The sequence below is a fragment of the Galeopterus variegatus genome, unplaced genomic scaffold (genome assembly GCF_000696425.1).
Source record: "Galeopterus variegatus unplaced genomic scaffold, G_variegatus-3.0.2 Scaffold162, whole genome shotgun sequence".
Lineage (NCBI taxonomy): Eukaryota > Metazoa > Chordata > Mammalia > Dermoptera > Cynocephalidae > Galeopterus > Galeopterus variegatus.
This window is the reverse complement of record NW_007726273.1, coordinates 746,068-765,437: the sequence shown is the minus strand read 5'-3', so window position 1 is coordinate 765,437 and position 19,370 is coordinate 746,068. Positions and strand designations below refer to the sequence as shown.

The 19,370-nt window shown below is 54.2% G+C and overlaps 3 protein-coding genes across 4 annotated transcripts in view; 2 read left to right on the top strand and 1 right to left on the bottom strand.

Moving 5' to 3' along the window:
* The window catches only part of PRSS36 (protease, serine, 36), a 9,978-nt gene extending 7,772 nt beyond the window's left edge, over positions 1 to 2,206 (top strand). The window contains exons 11-16 of the mRNA XM_008594422.1: positions 7 to 50; positions 343 to 580; positions 685 to 826; positions 1,104 to 1,369; positions 1,449 to 1,570; positions 1,699 to 2,206. Of these exons, the coding sequence (XP_008592644.1) occupies positions 7 to 50; positions 343 to 580; positions 685 to 826; positions 1,104 to 1,369; positions 1,449 to 1,570; positions 1,699 to 1,977 (1,091 nt within the window). The 3' untranslated portion in view covers positions 1,978 to 2,206. The remainder of the gene's footprint in view (positions 1 to 6; positions 51 to 342; positions 581 to 684; positions 827 to 1,103; positions 1,370 to 1,448; positions 1,571 to 1,698) is intronic.
* Positions 2,207 to 4,228: 2,022 nt separating this feature from the next.
* PRSS8 (protease, serine, 8) lies at positions 4,229 to 7,932 on the top strand. The gene is made up of 6 exons (XM_008594311.1): positions 4,229 to 4,563; positions 4,803 to 4,820; positions 6,482 to 6,644; positions 6,941 to 7,212; positions 7,299 to 7,465; positions 7,583 to 7,932. Exons 1-6 carry the CDS (start codon positions 4,479 to 4,481, stop codon positions 7,904 to 7,906), a joined length of 1,029 nt encoding a protein of 342 aa, XP_008592533.1. The 5' UTR covers positions 4,229 to 4,478; the 3' UTR covers positions 7,907 to 7,932.
* Positions 7,933 to 8,715: 783 nt separating this feature from the next.
* Positions 8,716 to 19,051, bottom strand: KAT8 (K(lysine) acetyltransferase 8). 2 transcript variants are annotated; one of them, XM_008594292.1, is made up of 11 exons: positions 18,829 to 19,051; positions 17,242 to 17,316; positions 16,988 to 17,163; positions 12,967 to 13,020; positions 12,703 to 12,867; positions 11,813 to 11,902; positions 10,006 to 10,146; positions 9,814 to 9,907; positions 9,566 to 9,716; positions 9,216 to 9,370; positions 8,716 to 9,009 (listed from the first exon to the last, which is right to left on the bottom strand). In XM_008594292.1, the coding sequence occupies exons 1-11, from the start codon at positions 19,037 to 19,039 to the stop codon at positions 8,768 to 8,770; spliced, it is 1,554 nt and encodes a 517-aa protein (XP_008592514.1). In that variant the 5' UTR covers positions 19,040 to 19,051; the 3' UTR covers positions 8,716 to 8,767. The 2 variants fall into 2 exon arrangements, with proteins under 2 accessions (XP_008592514.1, XP_008592524.1); XM_008594302.1 differs by having other exon boundaries at positions 8,716 to 8,885.
* Positions 19,052 to 19,370: the final 319 nt, after the last annotated feature.

Here is a 19,370-nt window from a genome sequence, read left to right as displayed (position 1 = left end):
ACGCTCTCTGCCCGGTCTACCTGGAGGAGGAGGAGGCGGGCCGCTGCTGGGTGAGTGGCGGGGGCGGGGCCTGCGGGAGCGGGGCTGAGTGGGACTCGGGAGGGGCCGAGGGGGCTGGGGGCGGGGTCTGAGGAACCGGGAACCAGTCGGAGCACTCTTGGTGGCGGAGACGTAGTGGAGGCGGGGCCAGAACAGGCTGGGGGCGGAGCCTGTCCCTGGAGGACTTTGGGGAGGGGGCTGAGAGAGCCCCTGAGCGGGTGTTGGGTCTTCTCTCTATCCGTAGATTTAAGGACTGGATTCTTACGCAAATTAGAATTGGACACACACACTCTCTTGCTGTAGAATGACTCGCGTTGGAGCCTTCTGTGCCAGGAGGAGGGGACCTGGTTCCTGGCTGGAGTCAGGGGCTTCTCCACTGGCTGTCTGCGTCCCCGAGCCTTCTCCCCTCTGCAGACCCATGGCCCGTGGATCAGCCATGTGACTCGGGGAGCCTACCTGGAGGACCAGCTAGCTTGGGACTGGGGCCCTGAGGGGGAAGAGACTGAGACACAGACATGTCCCCCCCACACAGAGCATGGTGGTGAGTGGGGGATCTTTGGGGCTTAGAGGCTCCTGGGGGTGCTTAGATGCATTTCAGGGGCAAGCTGAGAGGCCCCCACAGAGGTGGCCATCTCCTCTCCCCAGCCTGTGGCCTGCGGCCAGAGGCTGCTCAGATGGGAGTCCTGTGGCCCTGGCTGGCAGAGGTGCATGTGGCTGGTGGTCGAGTCTGCACTGGGATCCTCGTGGCCCCGGGTTGGGTCCTGGCAGCCACTCACTGTGTCCTCAGGTGGGTCTCACTCATCTCCTAGGCAAGAACCTGGAGGGAAAAATTGGGACCTGAGCCAAAGGACTCTTACTATAGTGGGATATTCTCTCTTTGGGGCTCTTATAGCACAGGGGAACTGCTGTGAGATGTTTTGAGACAGAAGAGAGATCTGGAAGAAGGAATAATGAAGGCAATATTGGCGTGACCCTAGAGATTCCTCCCACCCTTTCCCCTGGGCTGGGAAGGACTTTCCAGCAATGGGAAGAGCAGGGGGTGATATTGGGCCTTCTTCCAACAGGCTGGGTTCTACAACAGTGCCTTACATTGAAGTGTATCTGGGCCGGGCGGGGACCAGCCCCCTCCCACAGGGCCACCAGTTATCCCGGTTGGTCATCAGCATCCGCCTGCCCCGACACCTGGGACTTAGTCCCCCCCTGGCCCTCCTGGAGCTGAGCTCACGGGTGGAGCCCTCCCCATCAGCCCTGCCCATCTGCCTCCACCCAGGGGGTGTCACCCTGGGGGCCAGCTGCTGGGTGCTGGGCTGGAAGAACCCCCAGGACCGAGGTGAGAGGCCCGGGTCATGGGAGTGAGGAGTGACTGGTATTCAGACTCTGGGAGGGATGACCCTCTCTCCTCTCTCTAGTCCCCGTGGCTGCTGCTGTCACCATCTTGACACCACGGCTCTGCCACTGCCTCTATCAGGGCATCCTGCCCCCTGGGACCCTCTGTGTCCTGTATGCAGAGGGGCAGGAGGACAGGTGTGAGGTACAGGGGCCAGGACACCTGAGGATGGAGACTAGCACTGCTTGGTGGCTGGACCCTCGGGGAGAGTGCAGGGGACCAGGAGGAAGGGCAATGGACCAAGCCATTTGGCCTTGGCTCTGACTCTGCAGGTGACCTCAGCACCTCCCCTCCTGTGCCAGACTGAGGGAGGCTCCTGGGTCCTCACAGGCATGGCTGTTCGAGGGAGCCGGGAGCTGTTTGCTGCCATTGGTCCTGAAGAAGTCTGGATCTCCCAAACAGTGGGGGAGGCCCACTTCCTGTCCCCCGGTGGCTCCCCCTACTGGCCCCCTGAAGGCAGCAACCTCTGCCACCCAGACATAGCAGGGGCCTCGGGCTCCCCTCGGGCTGCTCTGTTCCTGCTGCTGCTCACTCCCCTGATCCTGGGCTGAGAGGGCCTGGGTCCCTGGGCCACTTCCCCTTCTTCTCCCGCCCTCCACTTACCGCCCAGAGGGGCTGGAATGTGGCCCAACCGGCTCGCTCCCATGCCGGAGCCTCCAGAGGGCCTCACCCACCTAGACTGCAGCGGCTTCAGATAATTGGGCCTCAGTGCTGGCTATTTTGGGCCTAGGAATCCTTGGGGGTGGTGGGCGGAGCGGACAATAAAGGTGTAAACACAGACACGTGGCCTTGTGGCCTGGCAGTGGGCAGGTGAGGGGCTGAGGGCATCCTGGGCTAAGGAGAAGCCCACAGGACGGCCCCTCCCTCCCAGGACCTCTGTGAGTCAGGCCCTGGGCTCCCAGGAAATGTGTCGCTGATAACGTGTCAGCTGTTCCCTCATTCCTGCCCCAGGGCAGGGGAGGCTGGGTGGCCACCTGTTGTAAGTCACCTTCCCAGTAGAATCAGTGTCCCCAGCACCTGCCGGAGCCCTCAGCCCAAGCTCAGACCCTGCTGCCCCTCCCCCAGAGTGGGAAGGACTGGGGGCAAGAGTCAGAACCACCCCCATATGCATACCCTGATGATTGACGCCCCAAAGCGTATGCCCCTAGTGTCCACAGCACACACACGACACTTGTACCCTTCAGAAGGTCTACCAAGTTCACACCCTGCCCAGTATCCCTAGAGTTTGGACCCCTGTATGTACGTCCACCACCTCACCCGTCAGCCGCTTAACCACACACCTCCCTGCGTTAATTCGATCTGTGTTCCCTGCTAACTAGTAAGTCGCAATAGGAGTCTGTCATACAAGCCCTCAATCTCCCAATCTGGTGGGAACCGCGCATGGACACCATGGGCTGGAGATCAGGAAAGGGTCACAGAGGAATTGATGTTTGATTGGTGATGGGGTGGAAGCCAGCTTATGAGGGGGGCAGAGGGTCCCCTCTGGGCTGGGGTCCCAAACTCTGGGTTGAGTAGGGAGAGCATGGGGGAGGGGGACCTAGAGGATAGCTGGATGTTCTCACTGGGGGGTTGAGGAGAAGGGCAGAGGTTCTTAAACGGCCAGGCTTATGCTTAGCTGGTAGATACCAAATAGAACATTCTCTGGAATCTCCACAGGGACGTTCGGCCCCCGGCTGCTCCCCATACCCAGTCAGTCCCCCTTATGCCACCCCCAGGCACATTTAACATGCCCCCTCCTCTACCTAAACCCACCCTCATGGCACCCTCCTCCCAGCTTAGACCCCTTCCCACGTCAGCTCCTCCCTTGCCCACTCCAGGAATTCCTCACCTCCAGCCTGGGCCCTGAGGTCCTGGCCCAGAGTGCAGATGCTGCTGAGTCTTCTGGAAAGTAGGTCGGGAAGTGAGGGTCTGTTTTTCCTGAAGCTTGATCCCAACACATATTCTGAATTGCCACAGAGTCCTACTCACAGAGGATGTGCCCGACCCCCACCCCAGTCACAGGGTCACAGGGGCCCTCGTTCCCTGAACCTCTGTCCCTGTGCCCTCTACTTTAGCTGCTTCCCTGGACCACTGTGCCCCCCTTTGCCTTGTTAACACCTGTCCATAACCCCCTTAGGTCTCAGTTCTCTAGCACTTCCTCAAGGGCCCCTCCTGATGCCAGCTTTTGTCGTGCTGCTGTGCACTGACACCTGAGCCCCCATTCCCGTCCACCCTGATTCCTAGTTTGAAATTATTCTATACTTGTTTGTGATTATTTGTCAAGTCTGGCACCCCTACTTCACCATGAGCTCAAGGACAGAGCTGGTGTCTGTTTTGTCCCCTGTGCCTGGAACATAGTAGGCACTCAGTAAATATTTGTGGGATGATTGGCACCTGCTCACCGCCCACAGACAGATGAGGCTGTAGACTGTACAGAAAAGGCCTGGAACAGCCCTGGCCTGGGACAGACCCCGGGGTCCTGGGCTTAGATACCCAGCCTAGGGTGGGAGGGAGGGAGGGAAGAGTAGTTCTGGCCCCAAGATAACAAAAATAGCCCTGGGAGGCATAACTGGTCTGAGACACCTGAGAGACCTGGGGTGGACGACACTTGGGACGCATTCTAGGAAATGGCCCCGGGGCTTTTAGCCCTGTCTCTGGCTGCTCTCGAGCTGGTCAACCCCCACCCTCCACCCCCTCACACAGCCCAGGGGTCTGAAAGGACTCGTGACTTTGGTGGCAGGAGAACTGGCTAAGCATAGCAGAGAGGGCGGGGCCAGGGGAGGGGCGGGCAGGTAGGTGCCTTCCCCGAAGGAGCCGCCGCTCCGGGGAGGTCTCTGCGTGCCCAGCCCGTGCCGGAGACGCGTCCACACTGCTAGCTGCATAGTCTCTGGGCGATTTCCCCTCTGGCCATTCCCTGCCGTAGAAGACAGCCTTGGACACCTGCTGCTCCCCTCTCCAGCCGGATTCCAGGATCCCTGCCCTCTGAGCCAACATCTGGATCCTGCCCTCGAAACTAGCCCTCGCTCCTTCCCTAGTGGGCTGGTGTCTCCCTCGGGGGCCCTCGTCCTGGGCCATGGCCCAGAGGGCGGGCCTTGGGCCTGGGCAGCTGGAGGCTGTAGCCATTCTGCTCTTTCTTGGATTATTCCGGTCAGGGATGGGTGAGTATGTGCGTAGCGGGGGACTTGGGGAGGGAACGGCTGGGAATCCTTTTCTGGGGCACATCCCTTACCCAGGGCTCACGAGTCCCTCAGCCTCCCTAGGTGTCAGCCTCCCTCTTCTGGGGCCTTGGCCCTCCTAGGGAAGAGGCCAGCCCTCTGGAGAAGTGGCAGGTGCTGATGGGGGGTCTGGGAAGTCAGGTCTTTCCTGCTCACCTCTCCCTCTTTCTCTTTCTCTCCAGGAGCTGATGGGACCGAAGGTGAGGCTTGCTGGGGGAAATGGGGGAGGGGAAGGAGGAGGGGACATGGATTCCAATTTCCCTGGTGTGTTTAACAAGTGAGTGACCCTCTGCTGCGTGGTCTCGCCATCCACCCTCTATTAAGTCTCCAGACAACTCGGGAATGAGGGATCACAGCATCACTTTATAGATAAGGAAACTGCGGTGCAGAGTGGTGGCTTGCCCAAGGGCACACGGCCAGTAAATGTTGGAGCTGGGATTTAAACCCACTTCAGACTCCCAAGGTAGGGGCCTTCAAGGTGGTTTAGAGGGAAACATACCAAAGGTCTCCTTTTTCTGAAGGCAACAACCTGGCTCTGAGTCAGACGGGTTTGCCACTTACAGGCTGTGTGTGAAGTCCCCTCTCCTCTAAGCCTCAGTTTCCTCTAAAATGAAGTTGATTATGTCTTATCTCCTGGGACTGCAGTGAGGACTCAGGGAATATGGGAAGAGAAATCCCCTTCAGGGCCTGGCACTCACTAAATAGTAGCTATTGTGATTATGAGGGAAAGGAGGAGTCTGGCTGGCAGTTTTCTCTGCTCCTAGGAAGGTGGCTTTGTGAAGGGCAGTTGGGCTCCACTCCAAAAAGCGGCCTTGGTGGGGGTGGGACTGGGGCTGTACTGGAAACCAGACGTTCCCATCAAGGTAGCCCAGTTCTGGGGCCGGCCTGTGGCTCACTCGGAAGAGTGCGGTGCTGATAACACCAAGGCCACGGGTTCGGATCCCATATAGGGATGGCCGGTTGCTCACTGGGTGAGCGTGGTGCTGAGAACACCAAGTCAAGGGTTAAGATCCCCTTACCGGTCATCTTTTAAAAAAAAAAAAAAAAAAAAGGCAGCCCAGTTCTTCTGTTCATTTGTACAACGTGCCCACAGCTGCATCGGTTCATTCAGCCCTGTGCTGGGCACTGAGGACATGGGTATCTGCCCTTAGGGAACACCCAAGTTGGTGCGGTGGAAGCAGACACAGCTGTGAATGCCAGAATAATTGTGAGATTGGGCAGTGGCGGGGGGTGGGGGACCGGGGATTAGGGGGAAGCCCCGGAACCCTGGGAGCTCAGAGTCAATGCCTCCTCGGCCGTCGGGGTCCAGACGGGTCCAGACGGGCTATGGGGGGGCAGTCTCCATAGGCAAAGAGTTTGCCAAGCAGAGTGAGGGTGGGCAAAGGTTTTCTATCCAGGCAGAGTGGCCTGGATAAACAGAAGTCTGGAGGTGAACAAGCATGTGGCCTGTGTACAAGACAGGCAGTGTCCAGAGGGATAGCTGGAGTAGACAGTAGTGCCACGGCAGGTCTGGAGTCTATCTTAAGGGCAGTGTGGAACCATGGAAGGGTTTCAGCAGGGGTGTGACCTGGTCAGGTTTGTGGTTTGTAAAGATCTTCAGGTTTGTAAGGAGTGGATTGGGTGGAAGGCAGGAAGTCTTGAGAGGAAAGAGGCTGCCATGAGACCTGCACTAGGTAATGTGTAGCAGACAGTTAGGGGCAGCACTGCCCACGCCTGGAGAGCCATGCCACGGGGACCAAGGGAGTGGACCCACTTCCTGAGCTCTAAACCAGATGTCCTGGGACACGTGAGGAGTGGCAGGGTTAAGGATGTGTTGTGGGGCCCCAGAAAGGTCTGACCCCTTTCCTTCCTCCCTGGGCAGCCCTCTGCGGTGTGATCCCCCAAGCACGCATCACAGGTGGCAGCAGTGCAGCCCCTGGTCAGTGGCCCTGGCAGGTCAGCATCACCTACGAAGGCATCCACGTGTGTGGTGGCTCTCTTGTGTCTGAGCAGTGGGTGCTGTCGGCTGCTCACTGCTTCCCCAGGTACCAGCTCGGTGCGGGGGAGGAGGGGTCAAAAGTGGGCTGGAGGTCAAAGTTCATGGGTGGATCCCAGTCAGAAGTTGGGTCTAAGATTGGGTCTAAGAGTATCAGTAAAGTCTGAAAGGATCAGTCAGGAGTGAAAGTGAGGAGTCAGAGACCCCAATAAAACTAGGGTGCAGCTTGAGACCTAAAAGGTGCTGTCTGGGATTGGAATCAGGTTGGATGCCACAAGGCAACAGGGATCAGGGAACCAGAAAAGATCCCCTGGGTCCCAGCCTTTGCCCTTCTGCTGCCTGCAGGGAGCACCGCAAGGAAGACTACGAGGTAAAGCTGGGGGCCGACCAGCTGGACTCCTACTCCGCCAACACTGAGGTCCGCACTGTGGCACAGGTCATCTCCCACCCCAGCTACCGTGAGGAGGGCTCCCAGGGCGACATTGCGCTCCTCCGCCTCAATATCCCCATCACCTTCTCCCGCCACATCCGGCCCATCTGTCTCCCTGCAGCCAACGCCTCCTTCCCCAACGGCCTCCATTGTACTGTCACTGGATGGGGCTATGTGGCCCCTTCAGGTGAGGGAGGTGCTGGATGCCTCGAGGCGTGGTGGGGAGCCTGACTCAGAGTACAGGCCCTGGGTAAGCATCTTTTGCCCCCACAGTTAGCCTCCTGACCCCTAGACCACTGCAGCAACTTGAGGTGCCACTGATCAGTCGTGAGACATGTAACTGCCTGTACAACATCAATGCCAAGCCTGAGGAGCCCCACTTTATCCAGCAGGACATGGTGTGTGCTGGATTTGTGAAGGGGGGCAAGGATGCCTGCCAGGTAACCACAGGACCCAAGGGACACATGAGACAAGTGCCTCTTGGGAGATGAGGGCTGGCACAGATGACTGGAGGCCTGGGGCCTGGTCCTGACAGCTGTTGTATGTTTTCTTCTCAGGGTGACTCTGGGGGCCCACTCTCCTGCCCTGTAGGGGGCCTCTGGTACCTGGCGGGCATTGTGAGCTGGGGCGATGCCTGTGGAGCTCCCAACAGGCCTGGTGTATACACTCTGACCTCCAGCTATGCCTCCTGGATCCACTTCCATGTGGCAGAACTCCAGCCTCGTGTGGTGCCCCATATCCAAGAGTCCCAGCCTGATGGCAATCTCTGTAGTGGCTATCTGACCTTCAACTCTGCCCAAGCCCAGGGCTTGCTGGGGCTCAGCCTTCTCCTGCCACTGGGCCTGACCCTGAGCCTCTTCTGCCCATGGCATGAGCACTGAGCTACTCACCAGGAGCTGAGTCTGCTTCCAGGACTGACACATCACACCCAAGGACATACACCTATTCCCAGGAAGACACCCGGCTCCTCCCTGATACCCTGTGGGCCTGGGGCCTGGCATGAGCCACTCCTTCCTCCCAGGACTCTGGGGGAGACCAGGGCACCACCCTGGCCTTTGAGCCCATTCTTCTGGGTTTGCTCTTTGGAATTACAACCCCCAGTCAGGAGTTCTACTGCCTGGGGTACTGTTAAGAGTCTCTGGCACCTCCACCTGCTGCCTGCAAGCCTATAGGATGGGCTCCTGTGGAGCTCCCAAGGTTACTCTTAGCTATGAAAATGAGCCCTGGATTCGGCCTGTTTCCAGAAGACTGGGCTCCACCTGCTGCCTGCAAGCCTATAGGATGGGCTCCTGTGGAGCTTCCAAGGTTACTCTTAGCTATGAAAATGAGCCCTGGATTCGGCCTGTTTCCAGAAGACTGGGCAGCTGCCCAGCTCACTGCTGCTGAAGGGCTGGCTCCAGTGCCCCACCTGGCCTTGCCCTCTTCCTGTCCTCTGGGCTTGGGCTGCCTTTGGGCAGCTTGTTTTCAAGGACAGGAAAGGCCCCAATGTTGCCCCATCCAGCCCTGACTCCTGGATTCTGGAGGACTGAGCCCCCACTGGAACCAGGCTGGGGCTTGATCTGGGATGGGGAATAAAAGGATAAAAGGAGCAAGAAGGAATAAAATGTCTTGAATATAACTGGCTGTGTGTGAAGTGAAATGAGGAATGTCAGCTCTTTGACCTCTCCCTCCCACCTCCAAAGTCCAGAGCCACCAGCGGAATTTACTTTATTAAAAAAATGATGAAACAGGTCTGTACATATTTACAGGCTAGGGGGCAAGGAGGCACGGGTCCAGTGGCAGGGGCACAGGCCGCTCATTTCTTGGAGAGTTTGACTTGCTTGTGCTTGGGGGGTGCCCACTTGAGGCAGACAGAGTCCACTGTGGGGAGAAGAGGCATGAGGCAGGGCTGGGCCTGTGCCAGGCCCACTCACACCCGGCTGCTCCACTCTGGGCCCAGGCCAGGTTTCACCTCCTCCGGGTGAGAACAAAAGAGCAGACAGTCCTGGGGAGGGGGCAGGGAAGCCCGGGAATGAGTAGCCTGCCCCAGGCTTCTGTCCAGGGAGCTGGTCTGACTGGTTTGGGATCATGTGACAGCAAAAAGGAGGCCTTGGCTTCCAGCACTCCTTATGCCTACCCCCCAGTGTGCACGCGGGGGGGGGGGGGGGGCACACACACACACACACACACACAGAGCAGCCCCCCACCCACCTGTGATGGGTGGTTTCTTATACTGGGCACTTTTGAGGTGTTCCTCTACCAGCTTGGGTGTGACACAGATCACGTGCTGGCCCTTCCAGTACTTGACCATGTTGAGGGACTGCAGGGTACTAATGATGTCATTCTGAGTGATACTGGTCATCTGGCTGGAGAAAGGGATTAGAACAGAGCTGAAGATTGTTCCCTTGGGGGGGTCTGGCTGTGACAGCAAAAGGGGACAAGGAGACAGAATGGTGGCCACTCTTAGGAGAACCCTCCCCCTGAGGGCTGCAGGAGGCCTCTCTCACAAGGTCCCTGATGATCAGCCTGCCTTAAACACGGGTGGGGACCAGGGCCCTCACCTAAGGTCCTTGATGGACAGAGTGCCCCGGAAGTCTCGCAGGATCTCCAGCAGGACCCATGACCAATAGCTGCGGTAGCTGAGTTTGCCCAGATCAGACAGAGGCTTCTCCGGGGAGCCAACTGTGCTCTCCAGCTTGGATAGCTCATAACCTGGCAGTGATAGGAGGGTCTGAAGATCCGGCCCACCCTGGCACCCGTACCCCCCACCACAGTTGCCCCCTTCCCAGACAAGCCAGGAGCCACTCACTGAAAGCAATCAGAAACTTTCCGTAGCCACGGCGCTGGTAGGGGGGCAGTGTCAGGATGCATGCCACGTTGTTTCCATCTGGAGACTCCTTCTCCTGCAGGGAGAGGGTGTTCAGGACCTCTGAGGAGGCTTGGCCCCTACTCCGGTTTATATCCTTTCCCCTCCCCCCACCAGGGCTCCCTGGTCCAGCACCTTAGAGAAGTAGCCGACGATGTGGGCCCCTTGCCTATCCACCTCAGTCAGGATGTAAAAGACAAAGGGCTCCACGTCGAAGTACAACGTCTTGTGGTCCAGGAAAAGCTTGGCCAGCAGACACAGGTTCTGACAGTAAATCTGTGGGGTATGGAGGTGGAAGTAGGCTCAGGGAGAAAGCACAACTCCCCCAGCCAGCCAGGCACAGGCTGCTGTTCTGCCCTGCAAGTGCCAGGCAGGTGGGAAGTGGGCTCCTCACCAGAATAGCAGTGTTTGGAACAGGAAGGAGTCTTAAGAGTCCATTTCTGATGGACAGGGAGGGAAACTGAAAATCAGAGCTGATCAAGGAGCTACTGGCAGAATTGCACTAATCATGGCTACCACTTCTGAGCACTAAATACATATTTCAGATTAGGAAAGTGAGGCTCAGTGGAGACAAGAGGCCTGTACAAGGTGCCACGACTGAATGGCTCAGGGCCAGGGCAGGAGTGCTCACTGGTGTTCGGGTTCTGTCTTGTTCACAGCTGTTCGCACCTAACACAAGGCTAAGCACGAATCTGGGAGCTTGGTAAATGTATGTTAATGGAGAAGCATCAGCTCGACTCCAAAGCCTGAGCTCTGTCTGCCCACGTGGCCACACACCTCTGCTGCAGCCCCATTGACCACCCCCAGGCCAGCACCAGGAGGTACAACCGCCCTTGAGGGTAGCTTTACAGCACAGATTATGGGGCTCCTAGTCTGTAACACCCTTCCATAACCATTCTCTCATTTGGCCCAGCAACTGTGCGAGCCTAGCATTGCTAGTCCCACTTTACTTGGAAGGAAACTGAAGCTCTGGGAGGGTGCTTACCTGAGGCCTCCAGTTGGCAAGAACTCCCACCTCTCCAGCTGGAGCCTTTCAGCCCCTCCCACTGTCCATGCTCAGGAAAGCAGAGCAGTGGGCAAGGGCCGGGCTCAGAGAGGGTATTCCCCAGGTACAAAGGTACCTGTGCCCCAACAGGTCACCAAGAAAAACAAAGGCCCATGTTTCCTAAGCACCTACTAGGTACAAGGCGCTATGCCAAGTACTTGACATTTGCTGTCTCATTTATTCCACTAACAACTGATTAGGTCAATATTATGACGCCTGTCACATGGATGAGGAAACAGGGACCAACGACGTGAAGTTACGTGTCCAAGGCCAATTAGGAAGTGACAGGGCTGCGTGAGGCCAGGAGCCACTCCAAGGCCTGCCCTGTTCATCTTATCCTACAGTGCCTGTCCTCGGGAAACTGGGACACTTGGTGAGACCTTCCCAGGCTGACCTGGCAAAGGCCAGATTCTCAACAATGGCAAAGCAGGCCACAAAGGCCCCCACCCTGCCCCACTGAAGTCATTCTGCAGGAACAAGGAACCCAGCCTTCATTAGCCACAGAGTCGCAGGCAGGAAATCTCACTCAAAGCAGTTCCCTCCCAGGCAAAAACAAACACCTTTCATTCAGACAGAAAGAGAAAGCTCTTCAAAGAGCAGCCTCAGGCAAGATAATCTCCAGTCCAGCTTCCAGAACTACCCAAGTCTGAACTACTCCCATCAGAAGAAAAGTCCTTAGGAAAGAAAGGAAACCTGGCCCCAGGCTGGCACCACAGGCCATGTGTTTACTATGCGCCAACCACAGACCAAGTGCCAGGCTAAGCAAGACCTCACAGGCCTCTTCCTTGTGGAGGCCCACCCTAAGGCTGGCCTCTACCCTCCGGTGAGGGTGAGGATCACCCAGGAGGTGCCCAGTGCTTCCCCCACTTCCCCAAAGCCCCTTGGCCACCAGCTCACCTTATGGTCCTTGCCGTCTACCTCGTACACAGAGATGTTGCTCTTGCGGTAGATCTCCTTCCCCGGGGGCTGCCGCCACTGACACTGGCCCTGGGGGGAGGGATGGGGTGCACATGGGTTTGAGACCCCCACGTTATCTGCCAGGTGCCCCCGCAGCCCACCTCTGCGTGGCTTGGAGCAAGCCTCTGCCTATTTCTCCATCTGTAGACTCTAAGCTCAACACTTCACCTACATCAAGTAATCTTCCAAATGACCTCAGCAGATGGGTCCTATTTTACAGATGAAGAAACCAAGGTCCTGAGAGGCTAAGTAACTTTCTCAAACATCACACAGCTAAATGGTTTCCAGTCCATGTCGATCTGGCCCTAGAGCACATCATCCACGACACCGGATTTCCTAAACTGCATACATTCACCTCGGATTCCATGCTTTAGCAGACACCCCACTGTGCTAGTGAGAGAGCCCCTTTCCCAGCAGCCTCCATATACCAACTCTTCCTACCTATCTACATCTTAAGGTCCTAGTGCTCAAGGGCTATGTTTGCCTCCTCTATTGCCCTGAACAGCTGGGCACTGGACTGGCCTTGGTTAAACATGTGGTAAAGGGCAAGGGACCTGAGGAGCGGGAAGGGCAGAGATTATTGTCCCCATTCATTAGAAGAGGACACTGAGGTCTGGAGAGGGGCAGCAAGTTGGCCAAGGTCACCCTGCCAGCAATGGCAAACCAGGCCTGGACCCAGGTACCTTGACCCTTGGGCAGCTCTTGCTAGTACTTGACTACTCTGGACATGTCTCTCTGCCCTGGTGCTACTGGCTCAGTTGTCCTCAGTCTCGATGCCAACCTCTCTCACCAGGCCCGGCCCAGATCAGCCCTGCCCAGCCCAGCCTCACCAAGTGGAAGCGGTAGCTCTTCTCATATTTCATGTATTTGAGGCAGTACTCGCAGAGCCAGAGCTTGGGCTGTTTCCCATAGTCTTCAGGGAACGGTGAGAAGTACCAGGCATCGATTTCATAGTTCCCAATGTGGATCTTGTCCACATACTTCACCTTGGTGATCTGCAGGCAGGGTGGGAGTGGGGGGCAATGCATGGCTCTCCAGAAGCAAGGAAGAAAGCGGGAGGGCGTGCTAGCCATCAGGACCCTGACCCTGCTTACCGCCTCATGTTCCTTCTCCAAGGCTGCTGTTGTGGGGTCCATCTCTGCGTAAGTCTGGGCAGGGAAAGAGAAGCAGACAGAGGTGAATAGAGGTGGTGGTCAGGCTGTCCCTCCTCCATCCCAGGACCCACAATGCTTCCCTATTATCTTGCAGACCTCATCCTCTGAACAACAATAACCATCCAAATAGCTAACTTGTTTTACTCGATTCTGAAGCTTGCTGGTCCAAGCTCCTTTCTTGTCTGCCCTTCTACCAACCAGACATCCCTGATGCCCAAATTTGGACTTTTTGCCAGATGAACAGAGCTAGGATCAGGAGGCCTGGTTCCAGCCTCTGGGCTGGTACAGCTTCAGCTGTACAATGGGGCCATCCAGCTCTGTCAAAGCCACTATGAGACTCAGATGATAAAATGAATCTTGTCTTCTAAGCCCATGGTAAGAACTGTGGCTGATTCTGCAGTGTGCCTGGACCTCTTTTCTGAGCACTAGACCTGAGTGGCTGCCTACCTATGGGTCTGCTCTCAGAAGTTCTTCCCACAAGAACATCAGACTAGAGGTCTAGAAAGGGCCTCAACATTCCTCTCTGCAAATCTTTTCCTCCTCCTTGGTTCCTCATCTCACTGGGAACATCACCCTCGGTCCAGCTGCCCAAGATCAGTAACTGGGCCTGCCCTTAACACTCCTCCATCTCTTTGTTTGGCATCCAATTAGCAGCCAAGTCCTAACAGAATGGATGTCAACTCTACCTCCCTGACATTTCTGGAATCGTTCCTTCTCCAGAATTCTCCTCTCTGTCCCACTCCAAATAGTCACTGCCTCCATCTCAGATCTGGACAATTCCTTAGATTCCTGCTTCCAGCCTCAGCTCACTCAAATCCACATTGCTATCAACACCCCTCTTTCTCCAGCCTTCATGCTTTTGCACATGCGATACCTTCCACCTGAAATGCCTTTCCTTTGCTTACTGCTGCCAGAAAATGCTTACTCAGCCTGGCACAGAGCAGGGGTCAGGCGAGTCCATGACGGAGCAGGATCTTGTGAGTTATCATATTTTCATTGTGCTCTTCCCTGCTCTTCAAGGCCCAACATCTGTCCCCCACCCCCGCCCGCCCCATTCCAGGAGGCCTGACTGGACTCTTCCTCTCCAGAAAACATCTCCTACTGCCTGAGTCTTCAGCAAAGCATCAACAATGCCACACCCTTCAATTGTTCCCACCTGTTCTCCCCTCTCTTCCAAGTCCTTAGAAAGCAGAGACTAAAAGTCGCATCACACGCCCTGTTCCTAGGCCAGACTCGGTGGGAGGAGCCAAGCACAGCCTGACAATGGAGAGGGGACCCAAGAAGGCCTATCACCTATAGCAGAGTCGATGGCGGCCTTGCCCTGTAGTTGAGAAGGGAGAAAGGAGCCAGCATTTCACCCAGAACTCTCCTCCACAAAGCACTTCGCCTGTATGGCCTCATCCAACCCTTCAGTTACCCTTAGATGGAGTGCTCTTGTTTTGATTTTACAGAGTAGTAAACAGGCAGGGAGAGGTGAAGTCACTTGCCCTTGGGGACTTACTAGTTGCCATTTATCCTATGTATCTACCACTCCATAGAATTACTTTATTTAGTCCTCAAAATGAGCCTTTGAAACAAGAATGCTCATTATCCCCATTGTACAAAAGAAACTGAGGCACAAAGAAGTGAGGACGCAAAACTGGTACTTAGCAGAGGTGGGCATTAGCCCCTGGCCTGTCCAATTCCAAGCCTAACCGCTGCAAAGACAAGAAAAGAAAGATTTTCCTCTTCACGTGTCCCTTTAAAATGCATCTCCCAACTCACAAAACATAACCATCTTCTGCAAATGTATTAAAGAACTATAAAAACACTACTTTTCTTAAATGCTGCAATTTATTTAGAATTAAACATTAATTAGGCTCTGAAGAATCTGATTGGTAACTCACTAATTGTTTTACTACCCATTCTTTGATTTTATCACCATTGGCCTATTATCATCCACCCTTGCTGATTGCTAGCTTAGAGGTGCATCTTTGTTCCATGTAAACTAGTTCAGGAACTAGCAGAATCTGAGACCTGTGCTGTCTGATAGAGTAGCCACTAGTCACATGTAACTATTTAAATTCATTAAAATTTGGGCCGGCCCATGACTCACTTGGGAGAGTGTAGTGCTGATAACACCAAGGCCACAAGTTCAGATCCCTATATAGGGATGGCCGGTTAGCTCACTGGGTGAGCGTGGTGCTGACAACACCAAGTCAAGGGTTAAGATCCCCTTACCGGTCATCTTTTAAAAAAAAAATAAATAAATTCATTAAATTTTTAAAAACTTAATTCTTTGTCACACTAGATACATTTCAAGTGCTCAGTAGCCACATGGGGCTAGTGGCTGCTGTGTTGGATTGTACAGAACATTTCCATTACAATAGAAAGTTCACCTGGGTGGTGCTGCCTTAGATCTTGAGGAGTCTTTCTAGTTTAGGGTATTTCACATTTTTTGGTCTGATGTTTCTTTGGGGTTTCTTGGCAGCTGGCCAGTCCAGGGATCTGAACTCTTGACCTTGGTGTTGTATATAAGGCAGCACTCTAACCAACTGAGCTTACTAGCCAGCCCCATTTCACTTTTTTTTTTTTAATCACCCCCACATAGGAAGTACAGTTGGCACTATAAACCAGTTGGCATGTTTGGGTATATGCATACATGTATTTTTATGTAAAATAAAAGCTTCTCAAAACGATACTTACCTTAATTAAGTGCAACACGCATTGATATTTTCTGTCATACTTTTTTTTTTTTTTTGGCAGCCGGCCAGTTTGGGGATCTGAACCTGTATGCTTAGTATTGTTAACACTGCATTGTAACCAACTGAGCCAACCAGCCAGCCCTCTATCTTATCTTACTTCTTTCTTCCATCTTTTTCTCTGATGGCTGCCTGGTATGGGAATCCGGACCTACAACCTTGGTTTTATAAAGCTACACTCTCACCAACTGAGCTAACCGGCCAGTCTTTTTTCTTATTTTTCAAATTTAAATGCTGGTCAAATCCACTGAATTGATTTTGCAACCCACTAACAGGCTGTACCCCACAGTTTGAAAAACATCGCTGTGATGCACATAATGACCATGCAGAAGGATGAAACTGTGTTAGTTGAAGCTAACATATCTCTGACTGCCTCAAGAACTTGATAAACAATATTCTGGTTTGCACTCCCCATTTTATAAATCAAAAAACTGAGCCTCAGAGTGGGAGGAAACTAACCCTCAACGGACAGCCTAGCTTGGCAAAAAGGATCCAGATTTGGGAGCTCCAAAATAGGACACTCTAGTTGGCAGATCTAATTCCTGACTGGACTACTAAACCTATCTGTGCCTCCCCTGTAAACTGGGGATGATAGTAATAATGCTTACCTCACTGTCACAATGAAATGTCAGTGAGATCATGTCCTAAAATACTTAACCTAATACTTTGGCTCACAAGCCAATAAATGTTTGGCATTATTATTCTCATTCCAAGTCAATCCTTTTACTACCTGTGTGACCCTGAGCATATTACCTAACCTTTCTGAGCCTGCTTCTTCATCTACAAAAAGAAATAATTATCCCTGTGGTGCTGACTTGTTAGGGAGAATTTGATGAGCTTATACATATGCAGTACTCAGCATAGTGCTTGATAACAGCAAGTACCCAATATCACTCATTTTCTTTCTTCCCTCTGGCCTTCAAATCATTTATCTAATATGACACAGCCAAAAGAAAACAAAAGAGGCTATCGGCACAGGAAGCCTGAGTTCCAGTCCCAGCTGCACCATTTCCTTGCTGTGAGACTGCAGCCAAGCCTTTGCCCTCTCTGAGCCTCGGTGTTATTATCTATGAAGAGTAAATGAGAGCAAGTAGGTAAAGTCCCTGACACACTACAGAAGCTTAAGAAACAGGTGTTGCTGCAGCTTCGGCAGTGGGGCCCAAGAGAGTTGGCAGAGGCAGCTGGGCCTCCTGGGGCCTGGGGAAGGGGAGGGTCCGGACCTTCTGCACATGGTTGATCTCGTCATGCTTGCGCTTTTGGTTGCGAGTGATCTTGCGCTCAGGCTGCTCGGCCAGCTCGCTCAGGTACTTCTCTGAGTTCTTCTGCACGGCATCCTTCACCGTCTTAGTCAGCGCCAGCCGGTTCTTGTCTACCCATTCGTCCAGTCGCCGGTTAACTGTGAGGATGGGCCATGAGGGTGCTGCCCTGCTCCCCATCTCCCCCCACCCAGGCCCAGTTGCCCCAAGCCACTCACAGCCTACGTAGTGTACATAGAATTCCTCTCGGCCCTCCTGGTCATTCACTCGAGACTGGATCACTTCGGCAGAATCTGTGAGGGAAAAGGCTAGTATCATGAGAAAGGCAGGCAGAGCTGGAACAAAAGGGATCCTGCACACTGAGGGGCAGCTTTCAGATTCCATGGCTACACATAAGCTAATCTCACCTGTCCACATCTGCCATTCCACTCAATCACTACCACAACCCTGTAAAGTAGGCCAGGTTGGGGCTGTTATTCCTATTTTACAGATGAGAAAAAAACTGAGGTTTACCCAGGATCACAGATTTTAAAAGTGATAAAAGGTAATACTTAACTGAGTTTAATTAAAGCTGACTCCAAATTCAAGTTCTTTTTACTATATACACTCAGTCATTCATTTGTTTGGGGGTCATGATGGCTGGCTCTGGATTAAGATAGCCCGAGTTTATATATAACTCTATCTCCCCACTTCCTAGCTATATATAACTGAGCAAGTTACTTCGACTTTCTGAGCCTCAGGTTCTTCATCTGTAAAATAGGGATAATAGTGCCCACATCAGAGGGTGAGTTAATGCCTCCAAAATTTTTAACACAGTGCCTGCCAACTAGCAGACCATCAGTAATGAGTAAGGCAACCACTGTGTGTCTGGCCCTATGCTGTGTTGTTGCTGGGTACAAAGGACACAGCAATGAATCACAAGAGGTCCTGCCCTTCAGAAGTTCCCAGTTTGATAGGGGAAGACATAGACAGAAAATTACAACATAATGCTACATATACCATGGCTGAGGTATGAAAAAAATGTGGCAGAGACATACAGAAGGGAACAACTCATTTTGCCTGAAGGTCAAGAATAGAATTCGAAATTAAAAGGATGAGCAGGAGCTAACCAGGTGAACAAGGAGAAAGGGAAGAAAAGGCATTCCAGGCAAAGGGCACAGGTGGTTAGCTCAGGTGATTAGAGGGCAACCAGATAACACCATGGGTTCGGATTCCCGTACTGGGTACCCGCCAGCAGCAAAAAAAAAAAAAAAAAAAGGAAATAGTTGTTAAAGGCACATGGTCTTCAGAAGACAGCGTATTCTGGTCTGGCCTTTGCTAAGGGAGGTCAGAAACCGGCGAGGTCCCCAAAATGAATACCATCCTAAGGGGTAAGAGGTTTATTTTGAAAATGAGGGAAGGCAATCCAGCCTAAGGAAAGGGGAAGCTTTTTGTGTGTTCTGGAAGGTTCTCTCTGCGGGCGGCTGTAGGGGACGGATGGAAGGGAAACACGCAGAAACAAAAGGAACTGATGAGGGAGCAGGGTTAGCAAGAAAACGGAATGAAGCCTAACAATGGGCAAGGGAGTGGAATGGGAACCCTGCACACAGTAAAAAGAATCTGGTGATCGCCTGATTGGCAGGTTTGTAGGCAGCGCCCGGAATACTCGACGGTGACAACCTCCCACTACAGGGCTGGTTTCCCAGCGTCCGCAACTCCGCGTTCTTTCCTCAAGCTCCGCCCCCCCGACTCCCAGTCCCCAGCCCTCGGCCCTTCACAGGCGTTCTCATGCCCCGCCCCACCCCAGGCCAGGGCCCCGCCCTCACGCCAGGTGCTATCCGGCCGCCGGCACAGGTACGTTTCTCCTATCTCCACCGTGACTTCCGGCTCTCCGCGGGCCGGGGTCGGTGGAGAGACGCGGCCCGGGGACGGGGCGGTCCCCTCGCCCGCCGTGTTCTCCCCGGGCCCGGGCTCGCCCTCCCCCGCGACCCCTGAAGTCGCCGTTGCAACTGCCACAGCTGCTCCCGATGCCGCCATCGCGGTAGCGGAAGTGACGCCAGAGAACGGCGCCGAGCAGCACTTTTAGCCCCGGGTTAGCAGTGCGTAGGGCGGGGGCCTCGGGCTTGGGGGTGGGGTCCGTGATGTAGCAGGGACTTATTGGCTGGTGCGGCACTCTCCGCAGCGCCGTGATTGGCTGGACGTTCACTGTGCGAATGGCCTTGAATTCCTGATTTTCCGTCTGGACATATGGCAGCACCATAGAGGTGAGAAGAGGAGACAGACTTTCCTGATGTGATGACTCAGCTCAGTCTTTTTAAAGGTCCTGGTACTTGAGGAAGCCAAGATATGCCAGTTTGCAGGGGCGTCG

Bases quoted from the DNA above. Each gene is read 5' to 3' on its own strand.
- KAT8 (XM_008594292.1), bottom strand. From the start codon at position 19,039: ATGGCGGCATCGGGAGCAGCTGTGGCAGTTGCAACGGCGACTTCAGGG. The intron at 17,317-18,828 runs GTGAGGGCGGGG...TTTCCCTCACAG, and splicing joins GCGGCCGGATAGCACCTGGC to ATTCTGCCGAAGTGATCCAG. The intron at 17,164-17,241 runs GTGAGTGGCTTG...CCATCCTCACAG, and splicing joins CTATGTACACTACGTAGGCT to TTAACCGGCGACTGGACGAA.
- PRSS8 (XM_008594311.1), top strand. From the start codon at position 4,479: ATGGCCCAGAGGGCGGGCCTTGGGCCTGGGCAGCTGGAGGCTGTAGCC. The intron at 6,645-6,940 runs GTACCAGCTCGG...TGCTGCCTGCAG, and splicing joins GCTGCTCACTGCTTCCCCAG to GGAGCACCGCAAGGAAGACT. The intron at 7,466-7,582 runs GTAACCACAGGA...TTTTCTTCTCAG, and splicing joins GGGGCAAGGATGCCTGCCAG to GGTGACTCTGGGGGCCCACT.